Source organism: Gadus macrocephalus, chromosome 5, assembly GCF_031168955.1.
Source record: "Gadus macrocephalus chromosome 5, ASM3116895v1".
NCBI classification, from domain to species: domain Eukaryota; kingdom Metazoa; phylum Chordata; class Actinopteri; order Gadiformes; family Gadidae; genus Gadus; species Gadus macrocephalus.
In genome coordinates this window covers 17,682,280-17,709,165 of record NC_082386.1, presented here as the reverse complement: position 1 = coordinate 17,709,165, position 26,886 = coordinate 17,682,280, and the positions used below count along the sequence as shown (strand labels likewise).

Genomic DNA, 26,886 nt, shown 5'->3' with positions numbered 1-26,886 from the left:
AGACCCCCCAGAGCCAGGACGCCCTGGTCACAACCATAACCATGCCTTAGACCAGGGGGGTTTATTCATGGGCTGGCGGGGGTAGCTGACGGTGGAGGATGCTGGTGGTAGTGCAGTGGGATGGTAAGATTCTGGGTTCAGACCTGATGTCTGCAGACTACCTAGAGGACTTCCTTAGCCGAAGGCCCCTAACCCCTAACGTCTCTAAAACAATCCAACGTAAAGCGCTACGGATCTCGGTATCCCCTCAACGACAGTCCAGTAAACGGTTAATATACCGGGCTGACACACGGCCTCTTGACGACCATGTAATACAGAGAGAGTGGTTATATAACGGGCTGCCGCGTTGGGACAAAGGTGATGTTCTGAGGGGAGGCTGCGTTACAGTGGGAACCCACCGAGTGTATTCACCGCCGCTGGACCGACCTCAGCGAACCGTCGGGAGGAAACCGTTTAGTTCAGCGCTACATGCTCTGCCTGTTAAGTTGGGAAATTAGATCCAGAAGGGCCGTCCACACAGTCCTACCTGTCAACACCACACACACACACACACAGACACACACACACACACACACACACACACACACACACGGACACACACACAGACACACACGGACACAAACTGACACGGACACACACGCACGCACAAAGACACACACGCACAAAGACACACACGCACAAAGACACACACGCACACAGACACACGCACGGATACGCACACACACACACACACACACGCACACTGACCCACTTCCTCCCTCCCCATTGGGCCGTAGTCACAGGTCAACTGTTTTCCCTCCACAGGAGATTCGCCTTGACGACCAAGATCCCGGACACAAAGGGTTGTCACAAGTGCTGCATCGGTGAGCGCTCTCTCTCTCTCTGTCTGTCTCTATCTCTCTGTCTGTCTCCCTCTCTGTCCGTCTCTATCTCTCTCTCTCTCTCTGTCTCCCTCTCTGTCTGTCTCTATCTCTCTCTCTCTCTCTCTCTCTCTCTCTCTCTCTCTGTCTCCCTCTCTGTCTGTCTCGCTCTCTGTCTCTCTCCCTCTCTGTCTGTCTCTCTCTTTGTCGGTCTCTCTCTGTGTGTCTCGGTCTCTCCTTTTCTCTCGGTCTCTCTCTCCTTTTCTCTGTCTGTCTGTCTCTGGGTCTTCTCTTTCTCCCTGTGTCTGTCTCTCTCTGTGTCTCCCTGTGTGTCTCTCCGGCCCCCCCCCCCCAGAGGGGGGGGGGGGCCTCTTTTAGTGAGCCTAAGTCCCAGCTAAGCTAAACCAACTCCGGCACTCCTCTCCCTCTTTCCTCGGACGTCTTCCTCTGTTCTGCAACAACGCTGAGGTGACTGGTTAGGGTGGGACGGCAAAATCAATACTCTGAATGTCCTGCCGCGTGTTAGCATAGTTCTGGTAGTTGAGCAAACATGGTTTGCGGTCAAGATCACGCGGTCTCAGAACCATTTGACCTAAAAGATAATGCATTACATCATATAAAATAATCTAAATACATCGCCATATATTTTTATCGCAAGCCTTGTATCGTGATGCAAATCGTATCGACAGATACTTCCCTATAACCCCTGGAACTGGTTCAAATATCTACCACTACTACTACCGTTGTTGTTATTCTGCTCCTGGCACTTGAGCATTAGCAACCGTAGCTTCTCATAGGATCTCATTGCTAAGTGATGGGAAGTGAATGGAGTTCAATTAGCCCTCTGTATGACTGGAGCTAACACGGTGCTAAAGTGAGTTTCTGAGAGGTCCTGGACTCCTATTGCTCCGTATAGTTTGAAATATTGATATTTTTTCTCCCTTGCGATAAGAGGGGCCAAACTGTGATAGTGAATGAACCAACCATGTATGATATGAGTGGAGGACACGATGATAATGCCATTTAAGACTTATGAACTTTAACCCAACGAGTAAACAACTGTGGTGTTGACACGCTCGTTTGACGCCCAGTCCAGAAGACAAAGAGTATGAGCCAACTTACCTGTCAGTCAAACGAGTTCTGATTCTCCTGGGGAACAGCCAGTCTGGGAGGAACAGTCCTTTTCTGCTGGAATTCCCCATGGGGGGGCGGAGGTCTGTCCCGTAGGGTGAAACCGTGTTGATGACTGCTTAACCAGGATCTCCTACTCCTGCTCTCAATGTGCCTCCTCACTCTGACTCTAATTACCGTGTGTGTGTGTGTGTGTGTGTGTGTGTGTGTGTGTGTGCGCAGTGAGGAACCCCTACACCGGCCACAAGTACCTGTGCGGAGCGCTGCAGTCGGGGATCGTCTTGCTGCAGTGGTACGAGCCCATGCAGAGGTTCATGCTGATCAGGGTCAGTAGGTCGAAGGTCAACACTTCTCATTCACACTCAGGGCATGTAGCGGACGCTTTCATCTAAAGCGATTTACAACGGTTCATACACACATTCGCACACCGACGGCGGTGTCAACCCCGCAAGGCGACAGCCGTGTTGTCCGGAGAAGTTGGGGTGCGTCGTCTTGCTCAGGGGCACATGGCACTCGGCTAGGAGGAGCCCGGGATCGAACTAGCAACCTCCCAGTTACGAGTTAACCCAGACTATCACCTGAGCTAAGGCGAACCCACTCCTCCCCTGACCGGTACCTTCAGGTACATCCTGGTGCTGGTCACTGGTTTCACGCAGTGGTCCAGAGAGATGGACCAAACCACTCTGTGGGAGTTTTTGAACTGGGAGAGCGTGCTCCATTCAGAGCCCCGATCGGCCATGTGGGCTGACTGCATTAGCATACGCCTGGGGAACTTAAAGGCACCCAGTGCAACTTTCGAGGCTTAAAAATAAACATTCAATTTCTAGTCTTTTTTACACGTAGTAAGTTTCAATAACTCCATACCATTACATACCGACATTTAAGCAGCAAAGATGAGACGTCGTTGTGTGGTGAGAACTGATACAAAATCGATAACAACAACAATGCCGCCATTTTCTTTATTTTTTGTAACCTACAATAAATAAAGCAGGCTTCCAGTCAATGGAAAAATGGCTTCTCCCCACCGGCGATTGTTGTTGTTTACGATTTTCTATCAGTTCTCACCACACAACGACGTCTCATCTTTGCTCCTTGAATGTCGATATGTAATGGTATGGAGTTATTGAAACTTACTACGTGTAAAAAAGACTAGAAATGTAATGTTTATTTTTCATTGAATGTTTACATAAAGTTGCACTGGGTGCCTTTAAAGCCCGAATCGGGGATTTGAACCTGCTTAAGACACAAGGCTCTGGTTGAGGTGATGGGAGCCTTGGAGGACCTAAATCCTATCTGTTCAGCGACGCAGAACCTCTCGTCCTCGGTATCACCTGTTCAGAGTCCACCTCGACACTGCATAGCCACCCTCCCCCTTCTGGCCACCATTGTACACTGTATTGTATTGTGTTGTGTTGTATTGTATTGCATTATGGTACTTAACTGTGTAGCAACTGCAGTAGCTGCTATCATTGCTGTAACACGGGGAATTGGTTAGCCTGGCGATTGTTGTACTTGCACTTGGTTCTATGAACATCCTTTCTGTACCGACAGCGATATATTGATGCACTTCTTATGACAAATGTACTTATTGTAAGTCGCTTTGACTAAAAGCGTCTGCTGAATGCCCTAAATGTAAATGTATCATTTATGGTGAGGTTTTGGCGACCGTGCCACCCGGCCAGAGCCTTCCACGACATGGGACTAGGCTTTAGTATGCTGGCGTCTCATTGGTTACATCGATTGTGCTCTGTCATTTAATAAATCCTTTCCATATGGCACGGGGCGGTTTCCCCTGCGACGTGGCTGAACGTCTGCCACTAAAGGAACAGATCCTGAATCTGGCTCTGCACATTTCAGATTTTTCCATTTTCAGTTGAATTTTATTTCAGTGGAATGTTAATAAGAACAGCGGCTCCAGGAAATACTCCTCTCCTCATTTTTCCCCACTACTACATAAATCATCTTCCCGATCCTAATAATCATGAAGGATTTTCCCCCTTGCTGTGGGTCCTAAATACCACATTACCGCTAAATCAAGCGGAGAACCATCAACTTTCTGTCCAGGGGTTTCGGGAACGCCGATGTCTTTCCAGTGTTCCGAGCGTAGCGGTCGGTGTCTCGGTGTCAACAACATTTCACATCGAAAAACGTTTTCGATAAAAGTTGTACATTCTGTTCGTTCCGTGTTGTGGTTTTACTCCATGCCGCGCCGTCCTCTTCGCTCGGTCACGCCTGAGAAATAGGGTTTGAATCGTAACGTGTTTAACGCATAAAATTGCTCAATAGAAGCTCAATAATTAAACGTAGCCGTTGCACTGTACTTCATGATCTGCTGACGTGCTTGTCCTGTCGTGTAGCAGACAGAAGTTTAACTATTTTTCCTCCGAACATATGTCATTGTTATCGTGAATCTACGAGCCACGTTCTGCCTGTACTTTGAAAGATCTTAGCCGGGTTGGCTATCAACTGTAACGGTGTGTCGCATGGACGGTTGCCTAGCAACCGTCCATGCGACACACCGGAAGAATGTACGTTGTATCTTGTTGCCTAGCGACGAGCTAGGTAACAAAGGTAACGCTTCCCTGAACTGGACTTAACCCTGCCACCCCCTTCTCTGTCTCTCCCCCCGACCCCAACACCCCACCCAATGACCCTCTCCCACCCCCACCCCACCCAATGACCCTCACCCCTCCCCCAACACCCCACCCCATGACCGTCCCCACTCCTTCACCTTCCCCCCCCCCCCCCCACAGCACTTTGACTTCCCGCTGCCCAGCCCCTTGAAGGTGTTTGAGATGCTGGTGGTCCCGGAGCAGGAGTACCCCATGGTGTGTGTGGCCGTCAGCCAGGGCAGCGAGCCGGGCCAGGTGGTCCGCTTCGAGACCATCAACCTCAACTCCTGCTCCTCCTGGTTCACGGAGATGGGGGGGGCCAGCAGCCAGCGTGAGAACCGCGCGCGCACACACGCACGCACACACACACACACACACACACACACACACACACACACACACACACACACACACACACACACACACACACACACACACACACACACACACACACACACACACACACACACACACACACACACACACACACACACACACCTCTCTCTGAAGGCGGGGAGCAGAGTTAGATGAAGTAGGGCCACGGTTGGAGGGTGTAGATGAAAATAATAATGAATGAAAATAAAGCTTTGGAACTTTGATGGAAGGATGAACAGACTGATGATGGGCGGATGAACAGAGTGAACAAAGTTCTTCCCCAGTAGGAACGAGATGTATTTTAATACAGATGGTGATGAGAAGGAAACATAAGCAAGGCAGCATTATAGATCCCGACCAGATGTATTTAGTCAGGGGCTGGATTGGGATTTCTATCAGTCCTCCTGACTTCCTGTTCTTCCATGCTCTTGCAGCCAATCAGCAGGTGGATGCCATCCATGTGACCCAGCTGGAGCGGGACACGGTGCTGGTGTGTTTGGACAGTAAGTACCGTCTGAATCCGCAGGGAGATACTGTCAGACCACAAGGGAGCTCTTACCTCACAAAAACAGTCAAAAGTAGGCAAACGTCGATCCCTTATGATTCCTCCCACACCAATGTTGATCGTGATTTCGATTTTTGAGTCAAACGATATCCAAACTAATGTATAATCGAGTTGATATATATATATATAAAAAAATCATTTTTTTATATATATATATATTTTGTTTTTTCATAAAAAAAAATTAAAGAAATTGCAGCTGGATACATATTTGTATTATTTTCTATTTGAACTTTTTTTTTTTTGCGGATCAAAAAAATTCTTGATGATTTTGACCCATAATCGGGCAGCCCTTCTTCAAACCAATGTATTCATACTCGACCTGCTTCCATGAGTGGGGAATGGATGAGATGGCTGTAAATCAAATACACTGCAAGTCTCGTGTGATCAAAGCGAAGTTACTGGATGTTAATGGTTTGTTTGGTTCACTTCTCAGAAAACCTGAAGATTGTCAACCTCCAGGGCAGACTCAAGTCCAACAAGAAGCTGGCGTCTGAGCTCAGCTTCGAGTTCTGCATCGGATCCGTTGGTATGTGTGTTAACACACCAGGCCCCACCAAGCACATGAACTATGACGCCCTTACTTTATAGAAACAAGAAAGCATCATTTGTATTGATACATGATCAAATGTTTTGATAGTCTTTTAGCCTAAAGTCAAAATGTTTTGACGTCTTTTAGCCTAAAGTCAATCGGTGTGACCGGTGTTTGATTGCTTTGGTCTGACGTCCTCTTCCTGTCACAGTGTGCCTCCAGGACAGTGTCCTGGCCTTCTGGAAGCACGGCATGCAGGGGAAAAGCTTCAAGTCCAATGAGGTAGGCCTCTCTAACCACCACACCCCCATCACCCCCTGCAGGACGACCCGATCGACCATCACTTCAGCAAACTAGGCGCTTGTAGCGAAACGGGAATGAACTAAAACAAACACCCTGGAGCGCAGACAGCTGCTAGTCGCCCTTCTCAAAGGTGCCTCGACCTCGACTGCCTCTCCCACTGCCGCTCCGAACAACACAACCAGCCAGGCCCCCCGTCCGCTGTTCAGACGTCTCCACGGGGACCGTGTTCGTCAGGGGGGAGACCAAATCAACCAACGCGTTCCGAGCTCTGTTCCAAGCCTTCCACCGCCCCAGAGAATCAATATTGACGCTGCAGCGTTGACGGGCATTGTGTTGGCGGCTCCAGGGCCCACGCCCCCCTGGAGACCACAGGCCAAACCCCCCGGGTACCACAGGCCACGCCCCCCTGAGACCATCGGCCACGCCCCCAAGGGGTACCACAGGCCACGCCCCCCCTGAGACCATCGGCCACGCCCCCAAGGGGTACCACAGGCCACACCCCCCTGAAACCCGTGCAGACGCCCCGAGCGAGGTCTCCCGTCGCCTCGCTGTAGTCCGCCATGTCGCCATGTTTGTTCGACACGCCGCTTATCGCCCGGCCCCGTGTCGACACGGACTCTGAGTGGTGGCTGTTTACACGCACGGCCGCCGGAGCCCCCCAGGGAGCCCATGAGGGGGGGGGGGGGGGGGGGAGTTGGTGTACGGTGGTATCCAGACAAAGTATCCTTTGTGTGAGCCACAGGTAATGAACTGGTCCTTCCCTGGTGTTCACCTCACCTGATGGGGGGGGGGGGGGGGGGGGGGGGGGGGGGGGGGCTGCTAATGAAAGCAGATCCGCCCTCGATGGGGGCGGGTGTCGTGGTATCTTGTGATCTGGTGGGATACAAGTTCAGGTGATGCTAAAGGGGCCGCTGGCCGGCCCACCGTGACGGATGCCCTGGGGGGGGGGGGGTTTTGAAATGTCACTGGTCATGCAAAATTCATGATCAATCATAAACAGTTGCGCGCATCACAGAAGGGCACCCCGCTAAATAATTCACCGCCTTGTTATGAGCCTTTTGAAAAGCGACGGCCTTGAAGGGCAAGGGGGGTGGAGGTGGTGGAGGAGGGGGAGGGCAGATCAAAAGGCTTGTTGATCCGTGTACGACCGGCCAGGTGAGCCGGTGAACACCCCGAGTCGTGTTCTGGTCGGGGCTTAAACAGATCATATCTCTGGAGACAAGGACCAACGCCCTGCGGTCCGCTGTCGCGCTCTCACCCGTCTGTCTCTCCTGTCTGTCTCACCGGCCTCTCTCCTGTCTGTCTCTCACCTGGTGAGGGACAGGTGAGAGAGTCACCCGTCTGTTGATGCCCGTCTAGCTCACCTGTATCTCACCCTGTATGCCTGACTCACCCGTCTACCTGTCAGAACCACTCTCTGTGGACACCTGTCATTCTCACTGACTGAAAGGCTCCCTTCTGTTGACACCTGTCTATCTCACCTGCAGTACTCACCTGTATCCCACCTGTATGCCTGTCTCACCTGTCTGAACACCTGCCTGTGTCTGATGTGTCTCGCCTGTCTTCCCTCTTATCTGTCAACACCTGCCTGCCTCACCTGTCCATCTCACCTGCCTGCGGACACCCAGGCTGCTGCTCAGGTGCGTGTGTGCACGTCTGTGTGTGTGTGTGTGTGTGTGTGTAATTGTGTGCGCGTCTGTGTGTGTGGTTGTATTCCCTAGCCACCCCCTTCCCTTGAGCCCTGCAGGCCTCACGTGTGTCTTGTTTACCTCATCCCGTGTGAGGATGACTCAGGCTCTTACCTAAACTCAACAGGAAATCCCTAGTCGGCCACTTGGCCGTGATTACCACTAAACTACAAATGCTTAAACTACAACCACAGAGGCAAAAATGTGTTGTTTTCTCCGGGCGGTGTTTTTCCGTTCTCCTGGCGGTGACTGGGTGGTGTTGAGGTGTATACACCAGCAGAGCACTGTGTTGGGGGACCACTCGGCCCCAGTGGGCTGGTCACGTCCTCATGGCGCAGTGAGCAGCGGTAAACACCCGCGCCCACAAGCCAGCCCTGTGTCTGGGGAATTATGCCGCGTCATGGTTTCATCATCTGCATGCATCACTTCCTGTCAGGGCGCAGTGTTTTGTGGAATATCCTCTATGCCTGGGACGATGTCTTGCTTAATAACAGTTTATTTATCCTGGCCAGACATGAGTTTAATGTTTGTTTATACACTTGAGTTACTGTGGTTGTACGAGTACTTTGTTCCCAAGCGTAGATAACATTTTCCAGGCTGTCTTCTTGATGTTATATAATTAACCCTCTTCTCTCTCCTCCCCTTCTCTGATCTCACCCCTTCCTCTCTCCTCCGCCTCTGCCTTCCCCTCCTCCTTCTCCCTCTTACCCCCTCTCCTCCATCTCCTCTTCTTCCACCCTCCCTCCTCCTCTTCCTCCTCTTCCTCCTCTCCAGGTCACCCAGGAGATCTCTGATCCGAGCCGTGTCTTCCGACTCCTCGGATCTGACAGGTCAGACAAGAAGACGTGCGTATGAGTGCGTGTGTGTCGAGGTCCGATGTTCTCGGAACCAAACGGGGCTGAACGTGAACGTGTAGTTCACTTAGTCTGAGTATATCAAGGCCGTTAGAGTGTGTGTGTGTGTGTGTGTGTGTGTGTGTGTGTGTGTGTGTGTGTGTGTGTGTGTGTGTGTGTGTGTGTGTGTGTGTGTGTGTGTGTGTGTGTGTGTGTGTGTGTGTGTGTGTGTGGGGCCCCCTGCCGGCCCTCTCACCAGGTGGTGTCATGTCGGGGGGAGCCTGTAGTGCAGAGCCTCCCTCTGGCTCTGAAGGGCTTCAGCTGCCTGGATACAGGAAACAACACACACAAACGCACGGATAAGACACACACAGGGGGGCAAAGCCGCGCACACAAACACACACGCACTCGGACACACACACACAGATACTCACATGGAGAGTGAGACGGTCATCTCTCTCTCTGTCTCTGTCTCTGTGTGTGTGTGTGTGTGCGTGCTCTCTTTCCAGATCCCCTACTGTCTATTTTGCTTCCCTGCTGTGTCTTGTCATCCCTTGTTATCTCTAGCTTTATTGGCATGGAAAATACTTTTTTTCATTGACATGGCAAGATGAGTTAATCATCGCTCTCGCTCCCTTGCTCTTTTTTATCTCCTAATATCCCTCTTTCTCTTTTGCTCACTTTGTAACTTTCTGCCTTCTTGTCTCTTTCCTTCTGCCTTATCTTCGATGATCTCTCTGTCTGCTTAGCTCTCTCTCTGCTTTATCTCGCTCTCCACCGCTCTACCTTTCTTTCTGTTTTCTTCCCTTAAGCATTTTTCATTTGCTAACTTTCTACCTTGCTGGTCTCTCTCGCTGTGTCGCTATCGGTTTCTCTCTCTCTCTCTGTCTCTATCTGTGTCTGTCTCTCGTTCTCTCTCTCTCGCTCTGTTTTTATCTCTCACTCTCTCTCGCTCTGTGTGTCTCTGTCTTTCTCCCTCTCTATCTCTCTCTCTCTCCCTCTCTCTAAGATACATTGTCCAATCTCCTCACCGTTTCAGACTTGATCCGCCCAACGTTGGAGTCAGCCGTTAAGCTTTGGCCTTTCATTTGTTTCCGTGGAAACGGCACCATAAATTGAAGTGAATTACAGACTCTGCTCATCCCGAACTCCCCACACACGCACACACAAACGCACACACACACACACGCACGCACGCACGCACGCACGCACGCACGCACGCAAACGCACACACAAACACAGCCCACCAAACACACCACAGAGAATCTGAAGCTCGGTCCCTAGGTCGGTCGACCCAGTGAAGGAGGCTCTTCCTGTGTGTTCTCTATTCAGGGTGCTGGTCGTGTCCCGGTCTCACCTCCGGGTTCCCACTGTCCTCCGGTTCACTCTCCCTTTATCTCCCCCCCCCCCCCACCACCACCACTCTCTTTGGACTTGGGCTCCATTGTAGCGCGAAGCAGGATGTCTTGGGTTCCTGCAGTCAGTAGTCGAGCACTTAGCTCACCGTATCTGATCCCGGGGGCGGTGGTTCTGCTTGTTGAGGCCAACACGGGGCCCGCTGGTATCTGATGCAGTGGGGGGGGGGGGGGGCACTGGGGCACAGGGACACCCAGAAAACACCTGAGGCGACGTTTTGTCAGCATTACAGGTCGGGGTTGACGTCGCCTTGGACGGCTGAAAAGGGGGCGAGGAGGGTACAGGTCGTACTACACCAGCGCCGGACGTTTCAAAATGGAGCTTCTTCTACGTCATTGCTGCTCCACAACGAGCCGACAGAACCTCTGTCTCTCTGAAGCCGGCGTCTGCGAACAAGTCTGCGCGGAAAGGAGATTTCTCTCCCCGTCAATGGATGGGGCCGACGCCGATGATGTCGAGCAGATATGCAGATGACGTCTGGTTTTTCGTTGCACGCCGCGATAGCCCAGCAACACCCCTGCCCCCCCCCCCCCCCCCCCCAACCCAACCCCCTCCTCCCCCTCGCCAGCAGGGAGAAGATCGGCAGGCGGCCGTCCGTCAGAAAGACGATCGGGTTCCATTAAAGACCCAGCGTGATGTGGTCCACAAACACACACGTCCCAACACACGCACATAAAGGTTTGGCACGCAAACGCCTAACACACACGCGTGAAGAAGGTTTAACACACAAAACACACACCTAGCGCAAACACACACATAATGGTTTCTCGCACAAACGCACACCTATAACACTCGTACAAATACGCACAAAACGTGCATCACACACACACACACACACACAACCACACACCCCTCCCAGCGGGGGTCCTTGGCCCCTGCTGTCGTGGCCAGGGCCCCAGATAGCCTGGTCTGCCTTGCGCCCCGTAGCTTCGTCGTCGTCGTCGTCTCCCCCCCCCCCCCCCCCCCGCTGCCCAGCCACCATGTTTTATTCACCAGCGGCCGGGCACTGCCAGGCTGGTTTGAGTGTCTCTCTCTGCGCTGCTGTAATTTCATCTGATGGAACGCACGGTATGGCCGCCGCCCTCGATGTCCAGCTCGTCTGTCACGACCACGGACCGCCCGCCGGCATCCGGGGCACTCGGCTCCTCCTGTCGGCCCCGTCCCACCGGAGACCTCTCTGAGGCCGGAGGGGGGCCCACAGCGGCGGGCCTCACAACGCTAGCATTAGACCCATCGTCCTCCTCTTTGTACGCTCTTCGTCCTCCTGGAGACCCCTTTTTAAAGTGGAGCTGGACCCACAGAGCGGTGGGGCTCGATGCCCCCCCCCCCCCCCCGTCTGATGAGACACACTGGTCCTCATACACCCCACGTACCTCCACTGATGACTGGCTGCTCGGTGGGGGCCCGAAGTGGAGCGCGATGAATCATTCTCACATCCAATCTCAGATTTGTGTGTGTGTGTGTACTGCTCCTTTATTGGTTGTGACTCTGATTATGCGACTGTTTTGTAAAACGTATATCAGTGGGTATAATGTTTTTACATGTCGTATTATAACTTCACATGTTTCCAATGCCGGGATAAGGGCTCCGTATCTGGACTTTGCTGCTATAACTCTGGTGTCTCTATCTGGCAGGGTGGTGGTGTTGGAGAGCAGACCTACGGACAACCCTACGGCGCTCAGCAACCTTTACATCCTGGCTGGCCACGAGAACAGCTACTAGACACCCCCCCCCAGATCCCCAGTGGCCCCTCCCCTCCCTGGGGCTGGTCTGAACTGGTCCGGTCCGGTCCTGATGTTGTACATTTTCTACGTTTTCTTTCCTTTCCGTTGCGGCCGATCTGAGAACAGTTACAGGGAGCGCTTGTTACGAGTCCCGGGACGGCCCGTCGCCGGAGGACAGGGGCGGAGCTTCTCCTCCCGACGGACGCCTTTTTAAACGAACAGTATGGATCCATACGTAGCCTTTCAGCAGCGACCCCCTCCCTCTGTCTCCCCCCCTCCCCCGCCCAGCCCCGCCCCTCATGGGGGTCCGACCATGGGATCCACTCTGAATGAACGCTGTAAGCGTGCCACGCTGCGACCGTCGTCTCCTGGGACCCGATTGGCCCTCGGCGGCCCGGGGGCGTCGGCCCCACAGACAGGAAGTGCCATTTGGTCAACGCACCGCTGTTGACCAAATGTCAACGTTAGCCAACCTGAGAGTATTCTGACTTTAGTGTTTCTGTTGTTGTTTTTTGTCTTTATGTGGGAGAGTTTATTCTGGGGGGGGACAGGGACGTCTACCAGAGTGAAGTCCAGATCCAAGGGGCTCTGGGGGGGGGGGGAGACTAGATTAATCTACAGGGGTCCCCCTCCAATGAAAACCAGCCGAGAGACGGTTCGGTTGGGGAGGGGGTAAAAACCTTTTATTTATTAATCTCAGCGCAGTACAGTATGTTGGATTAACAGGTCAGGGCAGCGCAGGAACGGGGAGTTGGGATAAGTGTGAGGTGCCCAGGAGGGAAGGGATGCCGGTTCTAATCCCCCCTGGTGTCATGTCTACCGTGCGCTCCCGACTGCTCTCAAATTGTTTTGTAGAAGGTGAATATAATGTAAACTTGCTTCTTTACCTTTACCGGCTCTTTTTATAGACCTTTTACTTCTGTTGATTATTTGCACCATGTAAGCACTTTTGTACATTGTTTTTATTTAAAGATGACAAAATGAGGGACTGCGCGTTTTTTTTTTTTTTTTTGGTAACATCTCTGTATTTCCCCTTCGCAAACCTTTTTAACGTACGCAGTTTTTTGTAATAAAAGGCGCCATTGTTAACAATACACTGTTCTGTCCATGTGTTTTATTCATGCGTTCATCGTTATTGTTGTGCTTCTGTGTGGGTTCTGTAATGTCCCTCGATCGTTTGAGCGTCACTAATTGGTCTCGCTAGGGAGACGCGTCATCGGATGTTGCTATTCTTGTCTCGACTGTCACTCCACATCTGCAAGTTAATGTTTTCGGATAATTGTATGAAATGAAACGTGTAGCACCATAGCGCCAGTTTTTTTCTTCTGGTACCGTCGCGTGCGTTTAAGTATTTACATTAAAACTACGGTGCCTCCACCTTCTGTCACACACGCACACGGACCACTGTACAGAACAGATCAGGCGGTGGCCGCGGGGCTGCTCCGACGCACTGGGCTGAATGGGAGAGGTGGAGTCTCCGTCCAGTTCCTATGGGGACGGTCTCGAGGGGGGAAAGCCCTGGTGAGAAGAACCAGTCTCGGTGAAGCCCAGCTCCGTGTGGCTGAGCTGTCCTCCTCCGAAGGATCCCGAAGAGCGTAGGACGACGACTCTGCACCGTTATTCGGTGAGTAGCGAAGGTTTCGAAAAGGCGTCATTGATGAATTTGAAATCATGTCCATTGCCCGAGCGTAATATCGAATTTACAGTCTTTAATAATAGAACACGCTGTTATTGGGGTGCAACTTTGGGGAGTCGTATTGATTATTATCGGGTTATGTAGGCCTACAGGGTCTGCCTTGTGTATTAAAGTGTCCAGAATGTTTTATAATACGGTCGGTTGGGGGAGTTGGGTAAGTGTCCCGGTAGAGGGGAGACACTTTGATTTGCCTGACCGTCAATACGCTCCTGGTGTCCCGCACCTCGTCCATCTCAAACACTCTGCTTTGGAAATGTTGAGTTGCGTGATCCGTCGGGACGCCCGTGGAACGTCGCGTGCAGCTCTGCCGCCACTTTGATCTGAGGCGCGTCGTTTTGTGTTTATGTTCAGGCTGTTCTCTCGTGTGTGTGTGTGTGTGTGTGTGTGTGTGTGTGTGTGTGTGTGTGTGTGTGTGTGTGTGTGTGTGTGTGTGTGTGTGTGTGTGTGTGTGTGTGTGTGTGTGTGTGTGTGTGTGTGTGTGTGTGTGTGTGTGTGTGTGTGTGTGTGTGCGCGCGCACACAGCCTGTCTTCTTAAAAGTGGTTGAGCATCCTGTAGGCCGATCTCATCGTGCGCCGGTGTGTGTTTACTTTTCAGGCCACAGAGGACGCCTTCCTGTCGGATCCGTACTGTCGGATCGATCCCTTCGTAGGTCCGCCTGCCGTATCAGTCCCCTCTGAGGTCCGCCTGCCGGACCAGTCCCCTCGGAGGTCCGCCTGTCGGACCAGTCCCCTCGGAGGTCCGCCTGTCGGACCAGTCCCCTCGGAGGTCCGCATCTCGGATCAGTCCCCTCGGAGGTCCGTCTGAGGTCCTGGTCATGGAGAAGTACGAGAAGATGGGGAAGATCGGGGAGGGCTCGTACGGCGTGGTGTTCAAGTGCCGGAACAAGGACACCGGACAGGTGGTCGCCATCAAGAAGTTTGTGGAGTCGGAGGACGACCCGGTGATCCGGAAGATCGCCCTGCGCGAGATTCGGATGCTCAAGGTATGCGGGAAATAATATTCTCTAGACACAAGGGTTAAAGGTTAAAGGAAACACTGACGGTAGATTGTGGAGGCTGTGGGATTAACAAATGTTATGAAGTAGAACTATTGGTGCCTGTTATAGGCTGATCTATCAATAATATAACAATAACGGGCCAGAGTATAATCACGTGTGAAGACGGACGGGATCTGTCCGATTTTAACTCACTTAAAATAATACATTTGCAATATTAATTAGCTGTGTTAAGTAGTAATCTTAATAAGTAGTGGATCTACTTTGTTGTGTTAATTTTGAAATTTGTTTCCATCCTACCGCTTCCCTTCTAAACATGGGACGTTATACCCCGGCTGATATGATCTGCTCCTCTCTGGATGATGTTATTATGACGCTATTATAACATGATAATAATATCATGTTATTGTAACATCCTCGTTGGGATCTGAACTCTTGCTGTTTGTGAGAGGCCTGGCCCCTCGTTAAGACGCTCCGTCCTGTCGACTCGTTAAGACGCTCCGCTCGGGAGGTCATTATGATCATAACGATTCCTGGCCTCCACGAGGAAGCCTGTTTTATACACTGTCTGTCATCTAAATTCGTTATGGTATTATTTGCTAAGTCATTTCTAGCCCAATACGAACCTATCTGAGCTACCTATAAACTTAAAATAATATATATAATAATATAAGTTTATACGTTTAAAATAAAGATTTTTTTTATTATTATTAATAGTAGTAGTTTTATTAGTGTGAAATAGACCAGGACGCGCGCGCGCGCGCGCACACACACACACACACACACACACACACACACACACACACACACACACACACACACACACACACACACACACACACACACACACACACACACACACACACACACACACACACAGTGAGGCGCTCGCAACAGAAAGAAGGAGCCGGTTGCCAGGGGCGACTGCATGTTTTATTAGGCTACTCCATCTCTTTAATTTTCCTCTTTTTCCCCAATCAAAGACGTTCATTTACATACGGGTTTTCATCTGTCATGAAAGCCCGTGTACTGTGCATGGCTGGCTTACGGATTTAGATTTAGATATGCTGCTTCTCAGTTTAATAAATAGGTTTTCCAAGTGCCATCTTGTTTTTATTTTTTTCATTCTACGTTGAAGCACACTAAAGTTAGTGTGTGTTCACTATAGACTCACCTAGACTCTGTGTTCACCTAGACTCACCCCCCCCCCCCCCCCTGTCTGTGTGTATTTTGGTAAATCCGGCCCGCCAACAAATCGCTTAATGACGTCGAACTCTGAAGATGAACAGTAATTTAACTGATGCAAATCAATTCTAAAAACAAAAATTAGTATTATAATTAGCACATAGTATTGAGAGAAGGCCACTAATAATGGATTGATCTCTTTCTTGGCCTGATGTTCTATGAACATCCTTACAGTACCGACAGTGATATACAGTTTTTTCTTTCGTCCAACAAATGTACTTATTGGACGAAACGTCTGCTAAATGCCATAAGTGTGTGTGTCTGTGTGTGTCTGTGTGTGTCTGTGTGTGTGCATCGGTTACAGCAACTGAAACACACCAACCTGGTCAACCTGCTGGAGGTGTTCCGTCGTAAGAGGAAGCTGCACCTGGTGTTCGAGTACTGCGACCACACGGTGCTGAACGAGCTGGACCGCTACCCTAGAGGGTAGGACCACCAGGACTAACCTCTAACACAAAGACCACTACCCCAGAGGGTAGGACCACCAGGACTAGCCTCTAACACAAAGACCACTACCCTAGAGGGTAGGACCACCAGGACTAGCCTCTAACACAAAGACCACTACCCCAGAGGGTAGGACCACCAGGACTAACTTTTAAAACTAAAAGCCCTGAGCCCCCAAACACAGGGACTCATGTGACCTGCAGCCCACCGGCACCGGCACAGAACGCATGAGCCGGCTACGAAGAGAGCACGCTTTTATTTTGGTAAATCCGGCCCGCCAACAAATCGCTTAATGAAGTCGAGCTCTGAAGATGAAGAGTAATTTAACCATCGCAAATCAATTCTATAAACGAAAATTTGTATTATAATTAGCACATAGTATTGAGAGAAGGCCACTAATAATGGATTCATCTCTTTCTTGGCCTGCGTGTTTGTACAGTCCAGCCACCTAGAGATTTCTCACTCCTTCAGACAGAGCTCAGAGATGTCTCGCTCCTGTAGAGACAGCTCAGAGATGTCTCACTCCAGTAGACAGAACTCAGAGATGTCTCACCCCTTCCTCTCCTCCCCAACCCACACCCCACTAATATTGATGCTGCTATTTGAGCCCCCCTGATGTTACAGGCCATCTCCACGGTAACCAGCCTGCGCACTGTGGAATGTTTACAGTGATGCCCTCCCAGAATGCCCTACACTTCCCTCCTCCCCTCATATTTTACGGACTAAAGAACAATTTATCCCCCCCCCCCCCCCCCCCCCCCCCCTCTATTAATCGGCAGTCTCAGAGCCCGATTTAGCCGTTGCCCCGGCGACACTGATTGATGGCCACTGAATCAATACAGCGCCTGTGTCCGGGGCCCATATAGCGGCCCTCACAATAGCCGGGCCCCGTCTCTCTCTCGCGCCCGGGCTCTGCAGAGAGAGGCTCTGGGGGGGAGACAGGTCGGAGCGGGGGGGGGGGGGGGGGTTATTATCCTTCTGAACTCCAGATGAGTTGTTGACCACTCCTTACTCCATGACAACCAACCACCAGCACGACTACTAACGCTGACGACTACTGCCGCTGCGAGCCACATGAAGATGGTAGCATTAAAGCGCTGGCTGTTGGTTGTCATGGTGTGAGGAAGTGCAGTGTGGCGGATTAGGGAGCTGGTGGCCATGGCGTCAGGAAATGTAGCAGAACTGTAGTTGGTTGTCATGGCGATAGGGAGTGTAGGTGGATCAGAGAGCTTAAGTTGGTTGTCATGGCGATAGGGAGCGTAGGTCGACCAGAGAGCTGAAGTTGGTTGTCATGGCGATATGGATAGTAGGTCGATCAGAGAGCTGTAGTTGGTTGTCACGGCGTCAGGAAGGAAAGGGGATGGAGAGCTGTAGTTGGTTGTCATGGCGATAGGGAGTTTATTGTTTATTGAATGGATCCCCATTAGCTGACACCGAGGCGGCAGCTAGTCTTCCTGGGGTCCATAGGAAGACTAGCTGAGTGTAGGTGGATCAGAGAGCTGTAGTTGGTTGTCATGGCGACAGTAAGTGTAGGTGATGGAGAACTGTAGTTGGTTGTCATGGTGACAGGAGGTGTAGGGGATGGAGAGCTGTAGGTGGTTGTCATGGCGATAGGACGTGTAGGTGGATCAGAGAGCTGAAGTTGGTTGTCATGACGATAGGAAGTGTAGGTGATGAAAAGCTGTAGTTGGGTCTGCTTCCCAGAGCAGGTGTGGGTGGTAGCCTGGTTTAGGCGTTGTCCTTCTGGGGAACATGATGAGCGGTGGAGTGACGGAGGTCCTGCTGTTCCCCAGGGCTCCAGAGCAGCTGGTCAGGAACATCACCTGGCAGACACTACAGGCCGTCAACTTCTGCCACAAACAAAACGTAAGAACCAGTCGGCACGTCTGTCCCTCTTTGTCTGCCTCTCTCTCTCTCCCCCTCTCTCACTGTCTCTTACTCTCCTTCTCTTATTTATTTCTTTTGTGTGGGTTTTTTCTTTGACAACATGAATAGGGGACATTTTTATTTGCAGCATTTTCGCCCCCAGTTAAAAACCTCCTCCTTGTCCTCATACAGTGTCCTCGTCTCCTCCCCTCTCTCCCCTGTTCTCTCCTACCTCCATCCCTCCCCCTTTCACACTCTCCCTCCCCCTTAACTCTCTTCCTCCCTCCTCTCCTGACCAATATCTCCCTTCTACTTTCCTACCGCCATCCCTCCCCCTTCACTTTCTCCCTCCCCCAGCTCTCCCCTCTTTTCCCCTACTTCCATCCCTCCATCCCTCCCCCCTACCCTCTCTCCCTCCCCCCTACCCTCTCTCCCTCCCCCCTACCCTCTCTCCCTCCCCCGTCTCCTCCCACTAAGCCAGTGTTTTTACTGTCCCGCTTTTACAAGAATTCCTTCTCCCTGACTGACCAGCAGTTAATGTATCACTCGACAAAACAAACTCCACAGGCCCACACACACACACACACACACACACACACACAGACGTACACAAACACACACACAGACACAAGACACGCACGCACACATGCATGCAACACACAAGAACATATACACATACACAAACAGACACAGAAACAAGACACAAGACACGCATACATACACACAAGCACTCACACACGTACACACACGCACACACACACACACACACACACACACACACACACACACACACACACACACACACACACACCCCTTCAGCTGATCGATGGCCCTCCAAACAATAAGTGAGCCCGAGCTGAATGAGCTCTTAAGTGGTTGAATTTTGGCGCTCCTGTTCCCAGACTCCAGAATGAAAACAGGAACAAAGCACTTCATAATCACGAAATCATAATACAATAAATCATAATACAATGAATTTAAACGGTAGTATTGAACACACGGAAATTGTGTGTGTGTGTGTGTGTGTGTGTGTGTGTGTGTGTGTGTGTGTGTGTGTGTGTGTGTGTGTGTGTGTGTGTGTGTGTGTGTGTGTGTGTGTGTGTGTGTGTGTGTGTGTTGTGTGTGGCTCAGTATATTCACTGGTTGGTGTGTGTCTCAGTGTATTCACAGGGACGTGAAGCCTGAGAACATTCTCATCACCAAGCACCAAGTCATCAAACTCTGCGACTTCGGCTTCGCCAGGATCCTCAGTGAGTATCCTTCATACCGCCTCCTGGTGGACAAACTGTGTATTTCCCCGTTTACGTTCTAAATGTTAAATACAACTAATGTAACGCCATGTATTGCCATGATTTTTTTCGGAATCTGAAGGCTGAGATTAGAGTTTAAATAACATATTCATCAGTTTGTTGGATACAAGCATTAATAGCATTTGCTTACTACTTATATAGCTTAAAGTTGTCGATGAAGCCCATTATTAGAGGTGCTGTAGGTAAGAATCGATAGTTGTAAAGAGAGAGAGCAGAAGAGCAGAAGAGACCAAGTTTTTGAAACTCAACAACCCAAAAAAACTAAATCTCATCTCCCCTCCGTTCCTCCACTTGTTGCACGTCCCGCTCGTGATTGACAGGCAAGATAGATTACCCTAACCAATCAGGGGAGAGATGCTCCTATGAGCCAGAAATGAGCAGGTGTTCTAAGGTGGACTGCCTCAGAACAGACCTTTAGCAGAACAGACTCTCAGACCTTTAACCGAACGGACCTTTAACAGAACAGACCCTCAGCATGACCTCTGACCTCTCTGCCCAGCCGGCCCCAGTGACTACTACACGGACTACGTGGCGACCCGCTGGTACCGGGCCCCGGAGCTGCTGGTGGGGGACACGCAGTACGGGCCCCCCGTGGACGTCTGGGCGGTGGGCTGCGTGTTCGCAGAGCTGCTGTCGGGGACCCCCCCCTGGCCCGGGAAGTCAGACATGGACCAGCTGTACCTGATCCAGAAGACCCTGGGTACGCCCCGACACACACACACACACACACACACACACTCACACTCGCACACACACACACACACACACTCACACTCGCACACACACACACACACACACACACACACACACACACACACACTCGCACTCGCACACACACACACACACACACACACACACACACACTCGCACTCGCACACACACACACACACACACACACACACACACACACACACACACTCGCACTCGCACACACACACACACACACACACACACACACACACACACACACACACACACACACTCGCACTCGCACACACACACACACACACACACACACACTCACACTCACACTCGCACACACACACACACACACACACACACACACACACACCAGCACGCATGCCTACACACACACACAAACAAACACACCAACACTCACACACACGTCAGCACGCATGCACATGCATGCACGCATACACAAACCAACACACCAACACACACATACACCAACAAACACACACACGTACAAACAGCCATACGCACGCACGCACACATACAGAAACAAACACACCAACACACACACACAAATACACAAACAAACACACCCACACAAACGTAGAAACACCCACACGCACGCACACAGAAACAAAAACACCCACACACGTACACCCTCATACAAACACACACACCCACACACAAACGCACGCATTCAGAAACAAACAAACCCACAAACACATTACGCACGCATACAAACACACACACACACACACACACACACACTGCTGTAACAAAGATTCCACCATGGCTAGCAGTAGTTACTGAGAGATGCCCTTAAGTTAAGAGAGCCCAACGTCCGCAATGCAGGCGGAATCTCATTGGCACACGATGACATCATTTTTGCCCCAAAAACAAAAGAGAAGCGAGTGTGTCGTTGAAGCTCCTCTGAACGGACCCCTGTGGTGTCGTCCCCAGGCGACCTCACCCCCCGCCACCAGCAGGTGTTCAGCAGCAACCAGTTCTTCAGCGGAGTCTCCCTCCCCGTGCCCCTGGACGTGGTGGGTACACTCAGTATACAGTACTACCTACAGTACTACCCAAAGTACACCAATGCTCACTGGACGTGGTGGGTACACTCAGTATACAGTACTACCTACAGTACTACCCAAAGTACACCAATGCTCACTGGACGTGGTGGGTACACTCAGTATACAGTACTACCTACAGTACTACCCAAAGTACACCAATGCTCACTGGACGTGGTGGGTACACTCAGTATACAGTACTACCTACAGTACTACCTAAAGTACACCAATACTCACTGGATGTGGTCGGTACAGAGATACTCAGTATACAGTACTACATACAGTACACCAATACTTACTGGACGTTGTGTGTAGAGATACTCAGTATACAGTACTACCTACAGTACTACCTAAAGTACACCAATACTCACTGGAAGTGGTGGGTACAGATACACTCAGTATACAGCACTAGCTACAGTACTATGTACAGTAAAGTACCATGCATAGTACACAAACCCGTTTCTGGCCCAGTCTCGTCACCACAGTGGAATAATCCACAGTGTCCTCTGACTGTGTCTCTGCAGGAGCCTCTGGAGCAGAGGTACGCCCAGGTGTCTCACCAGGCCATGAGCCTCATGAAGGTACCGCAGGGGTTCTGGGTGTGAGCGGGCTGGATGTGTGGGGGTGTGGATGTGATCTGGGTGTTGACACCTTCAGAATGTTTCATCCGAATGTGTGTTCTGGGTGTGTAATATAATCATCAAATTTGTACTTAAAACATCAATATAAAATCCAATCTGGGGGTGTGTCATCTGAAAGTGTAATTTCAGTGTTTAATCTATAAATATAATCTCAACGATTTTGTGTGTGACCTGAAAGATCTCGTGTGTCATCTGTATAACCTGGGGTGTAATCTGTGTAATCTGATGTGTAATCTGGTGTGACCTGTATAATGGGGTGTGTAATCTGGTCCGCGGCGTGCAGGGCTGCCTCCGGATGGACCCCTCTGAGCGACAGACCTGTGAGCAGCTGCTGGAGCACCACTACTTCGACAGCCTGCGGGGGAAGAGCAGCTCAAGGGAGCACGAGCGCGCCACCAATAAGAGGCCGCGGCTTCCCCGCAAGCACCTCCCCCCAGGGGTGCGTCTGTCACTCAAACGCCGCCTCACACCGTAACACTTTCTGTATTGGATTAACATGTGTGGTATACAAAGTGGGACTTTGACATCCTTGACAACGGTTTATTTCTCTGCTAATGTTCTTCAAGATCTCTGACTGGGGTTTAATGAATGCATTGATCTGTTCTTCTTGCAGTATTTGCCACAGCTCACAGGAAGCAGTATTTTCCCCGCTCTGGACAACAGGAAGTACTACAACAACCTGCGCAAGTTCAACTACCACCTGCCCAACATCTAAACTGCCTTAACTACCACCTACCAAACATCTAAACCGGTTCAACTATCACCTACCCAACAACTAAACCGGTTCAACTACCACCTACCCAACATCTAAACCGGTTCAACTATCACCTACCCAACAACTAAACCGGTTCAACTACTACCTGCCCAACATCTATACCGGTTCATCTCCAGCTAACCTGTTCAGACACCTGGCAACTAAATCATATCACTTCCTCTCCACATCTAAACTGGATCAACCAGCGGACATCTAAACTGGTTCCACCTATCCACTACTGGATTGACCTACTGTACATCCAAAGTGGATTACCCACCTGACAGTTTAAGCGAATCAGGTACAAGAAACTAAATCGGTTCTAGTTGGGTTAGCTAACCTGAAGACCTGCTCAGCATCTCAACTGGAACTCCGCTCCATGTCTGAGTTTACAGTCAATACTTTTAACAGAGACCACTTCTTGTCGTCCTCAGGAAATGACACCTGTGGCACCTTTCTACGGCAAGCAAGATGGTTCAATTTCCAGTGTTTTTTTTTTTTTTTTATATATATACTTTGGGTTTTTGCCGCGTCACTCGTGTGTGACGTCACTCTATGCACTCTGCCCGATAGGAACGCTGCCTGTATTTGGCTGTGGTTGAGTTTCTATATGAAACGCTTTCTTTTTACAATGAGCGATAATGCTCTGCTTGTAGGTTTACTCAGTAGACTGGGGAAGGGAGGGAGAGAGAATACACTGCCTTTACTGTTTGCCAAATGTATGTTTTTATATATAAATATAACGGACTCTGTAAGAGAGATGGGTGTTTGGTAATACGTTTAATGTTCTAGAGGATGATACCGGTTGTTATAAGTAGTATCAGGATTACCATACAGCAGAGTTTGGACATTTCAGTTAAAATGTAAACTTGAACGTAATGATCTTTTTGGCGGTTATTGTGTTCATGAAACCCTAGTTCATCTGTGTTTTCCCATCTCCATGCCGACTCTCCAGGCCATTCGTCACTCCACCAAACCATCAATCATTCCAGACCTTCAAACTGCCATTCTAGAAAACAGGGGAAACGTGGGAAATCCACTTATTCAAAATAAACATTTATTTTCAGCCAGGAGGGAAAACAAATCTTCATCAGTTCACAAAACAATTTGCTCATGTTGTCACACAATCAACCCTCACATATATACGTCAATGGTGCTAAAGAACTCATTTCCCTCTGGCTGTGGATCAGTTACCAATGCCAAATTAATCTGTAATCCCTGTTTTCCCCCACAAACCCTTCTTAAATATACTCCTATAATCTGAGGATGTACTGCACTTGTATACCTTATTACTACTTTGTATGTTAAAAATATAATAAAACCACAGTAGTTGTGTCTACCAAAGTCTTTGGTGCCCACTTTTCTGTAAAGTGCAGTTCAAAACGCGCCACTAAAAATATTCATCCTTAAATACTTTCAGAGCAGCTTGGCCAAGCTCTGGTCTCCATGGCAACTAAAACCACACACGCCGCTTCACGGCGTTCATGTGCAAAAAAACATTATCATGTCATGCTGGTCACACAACGTCCAAAGATTCCAACCATCTCGGTAGTGAACAGATCCCTACCAGTATAGCCAAAAAAACAACTAAAAAATACATCTCTTTAAATGGCGTATATACGGAAGGAGGATTTTATTGTTCTAGTTGTCGTTTCCTTCTGCCCTTGGTTGCTCAGCGTATGGTAAGGGTGTTAGTGGGCGGAGTCAGCGCCATGCTCTGGGCGGCTCGTATCACATGGTCTAAACGGGAACGAGGTCAGAGGTCAACTGTGATGTCCAGCTTGGGCAGGGCGGTCTTCAGTCTCTCCAGGGTCTGGTGCCGGTCCTTCACCCCCGGGAGGTCACTGAGGACCAGCCGTTGCAGGTTCCTGGGGACGGGGGGGGCGATACACACACTCAGTCAGTCTGCCTCCATGGTGCTATACTGCTATGGAGCCATTTAGTCTGTGCTTTTACCTGACTAAGTGGCAAACATGTCATGGAGGAGCAGGTAGTGGTTAGAGCCTTTCGATAAGGGACGCCTAGAAGTGGACTTAGGTCGTAAGAGGGAATCAAACCCAGAATCTGGGTTTTCGACTTACGGAAAAAAGCGTTATCCCTTTAGAAAAGATTGTACTAAATTCTCATCCTTACGTGGCTATGTGCTGTATTCAACACGCTTTAGTGAGATAAAAGGATGGGGCATCATTAGAAAACGGTTGGGAACAATTAATGCAAATTCTAAAAGGTTCTGCCCGACAAAAACAGTACATTTCAAAGTAAAAGCGCACCCCAGCTTGTGCAGGGCGATGAGCCCCTTGTCGGAGACGTTCCCGCAGGACACCACCTCCAGGCTGCTCAGGGTGCTCTGCAGGACCTCTGTGGAGCTCAGCCTCTCCAGGCAACCGTCCTCGATGTAGACGCACCGGATGAGCTTCACCTCCTCCAGGTGCTGCAGGCCATCTGAGGGAGGAGCACAGCACAGCTAGGATAAGATATGCTAGGCTAAAATAAGCTAAGCTAAGCTAGGCTGTGCTGCAGGCCATCTGAAGGAGGAGCACCGCACAGCTAGGATAAGCTAGGCTAAGCTAAGCTAAACTGACGCCACTGTGTCACCAGTGACATCAGAAGAGGGCGTGGCCACCTAGTCCAGTCCGATCATCCAGTCACATTTCAAAATGTGCTAAGAAAGGAAAATTAATGTGGGAGGTTATTCACGCAATAATGAAGCAACAATCAAAACTTGACATAAAAAAACAATTCCCCTCCGTGTTAAACCCCTCTCGGGCCTCATCGTGGTAGGACCTCGGGAACGCCGGCATCCCAGGAAAACCAGCGGCCGCCTCCCGGTGTAAGACAGCCCGGTCTCGTCGGAGCATTTAGATAATTGGTCTGGAGAACGGGGTGTGCTTTCACCTCGACCGCTATCTAGTCACCTCACCAGGGATCACGTTTAACAGTAGGAACGTCAGACTCCGGACACCACAGAGACAGGCCGTCTGATGTCAGAACCGGATTGAGCACGCTCACATCCGGCTAGACCCCCCCCCCCCCCCCCCCCCCCCCCCCCCGGCCAGGACCCTGCATCTTCAGAATCACGTGCATTTGTCTGTCCTACCAGAATCACATTGGTCCAACCAGGGGTGGGACCCAAAGGAGCCTGGGGTGGGGTATGCCCACCTTAAACATGGGATTGCCCAGCACAACCCCTAAATCTGGCATATAAATAAGTTATAATTAGTCAAGTATACATTTACTGCACCTCTTTTAAAAGGGTAAAATAACAGTATACAGTTCACATGAGAAGTGGAAGGCTACCTCAAAAGGGTGCAAAAGGTTACAAAAAGCTTGTAGGAATGGGTTACAAGAGCAGGGAATGGGTTACACGGGCAGAGGCCTGCATTCCCCTCTGCGCAGTAACACGTACCGAGATGATCAAATCCCCTGTACATGATGCACGACTCGGTGGCGTCGATGCCCTGGATCTTGTAACGGTCGAGCGGCCCGGTTGGCAGGGCGTTGTAGTCGTGATGCCAACGTTCAAACCCCAGGAACCGGACTTTGGCCCCGCAGCGAAGTAGCCACTCGGCCGCGGCTCGGTCCGGCCCGATGGCCTTAATCCTCTCATAGTCCACCCTGCATGGGGTCACGGACAGACAGCATACGCATGAGTAAATCAACGACAATACGCACACACCGCCGGAATGAGCCTAGCTTATTCGATGAGGTAAAGGTAAATTATAATGTAATTAAAGTGTTAATAACAATATAATGTATGTATTGATGCTTCCCCACCTGTTGAACACCGCATTGATCCAGCCCCAGAAGTGTCTAGTGCCTCCGCCCCTCGTCCACACAGAGTTGCGTAGCGCCGCGGATAAAAGTCTCATGATCCTGAACTGGAAATACAACCACAAAACACACACAACACGTTGAGTACATCGAGACGGGAGATACACAGTACACCAAACGCAAATCAAAAGATGACAGTCTCACATGTCCTCTGGCCAGGCCAGTGTTGACTGTTTACATCCTCGGTCTGTGAACCTTTACCCTTTACGACGTCGCGGCAACGCGTCCTCTGATTGGCTGACTGCTGGCCACGCCCCCATTTGGATGGGAACGCACCCGTAGCTCGTCGCCGGTGAGACTGACACACA

The 26,886-nt window shown here is 50.5% G+C and overlaps 3 protein-coding genes across 15 annotated transcripts in view; 2 read left to right on the top strand and 1 right to left on the bottom strand.

The window, feature by feature from the left end:
• Window positions 1-13,130, top strand: part of map4k5 (mitogen-activated protein kinase kinase kinase kinase 5) — a 47,205-nt gene extending 34,075 nt beyond the window's left edge. For 7 of the 12 annotated variants that reach the window (XM_060051407.1, XM_060051415.1, XM_060051413.1 and 4 more), the window contains 9 exons: window positions 805-863; window positions 2,214-2,317; window positions 4,745-4,934; window positions 5,413-5,481; window positions 5,977-6,069; window positions 6,284-6,354; window positions 8,004-8,015; window positions 8,838-8,908; window positions 11,947-13,130. In XM_060051407.1, the coding sequence (XP_059907390.1) occupies window positions 805-863; window positions 2,214-2,317; window positions 4,745-4,934; window positions 5,413-5,481; window positions 5,977-6,069; window positions 6,284-6,354; window positions 8,004-8,015; window positions 8,838-8,908; window positions 11,947-12,034 (757 nt within the window). In that variant the 3' untranslated portion in view covers window positions 12,035-13,130. The remainder of the gene's footprint in view (window positions 1-804; window positions 864-2,213; window positions 2,318-4,744; window positions 4,935-5,412; window positions 5,482-5,976; window positions 6,070-6,283; window positions 6,355-8,003; window positions 8,016-8,837; window positions 8,909-11,946) is intronic. The other 5 variants (XM_060051411.1, XM_060051420.1, XM_060051419.1 and 2 more) reach the window with 3 other exon arrangements.
• Window positions 13,131-13,264: 134 nt separating this feature from the next.
• Window positions 13,265-24,218, top strand: cdkl1 (cyclin dependent kinase like 1 (CDC2 related kinase)). The gene is made up of 10 exons (XM_060051590.1): window positions 13,265-13,660; window positions 14,328-14,715; window positions 16,277-16,398; window positions 18,210-18,282; window positions 19,442-19,532; window positions 20,092-20,292; window positions 21,246-21,328; window positions 21,880-21,936; window positions 22,280-22,435; window positions 22,610-24,218. The coding sequence occupies exons 2-10, from the start codon at window positions 14,548-14,550 to the stop codon at window positions 22,709-22,711; spliced, it is 1,053 nt and encodes a 350-aa protein (XP_059907573.1). The 5' UTR covers window positions 13,265-13,660; window positions 14,328-14,547; the 3' UTR covers window positions 22,712-24,218.
• dmac2l (distal membrane arm assembly component 2 like) lies at window positions 23,788-26,862 on the bottom strand. Of its 2 annotated transcripts, none has more exons than XM_060051695.1 (5): window positions 26,723-26,862; window positions 26,522-26,620; window positions 26,154-26,362; window positions 25,018-25,211; window positions 23,788-24,615 (listed from the first exon to the last, which is right to left on the bottom strand). In XM_060051695.1, coding segments are annotated over exons 1-5 (531 nt in total). In that variant the 5' UTR covers window positions 26,725-26,862; the 3' UTR covers window positions 23,788-24,588. The 2 variants fall into 2 exon arrangements, with proteins under 2 accessions (XP_059907678.1, XP_059907677.1); XM_060051694.1 differs by having other exon boundaries at window positions 25,018-25,189.
• Between the last annotated feature and the right edge of the window lie 24 nt (window positions 26,863-26,886).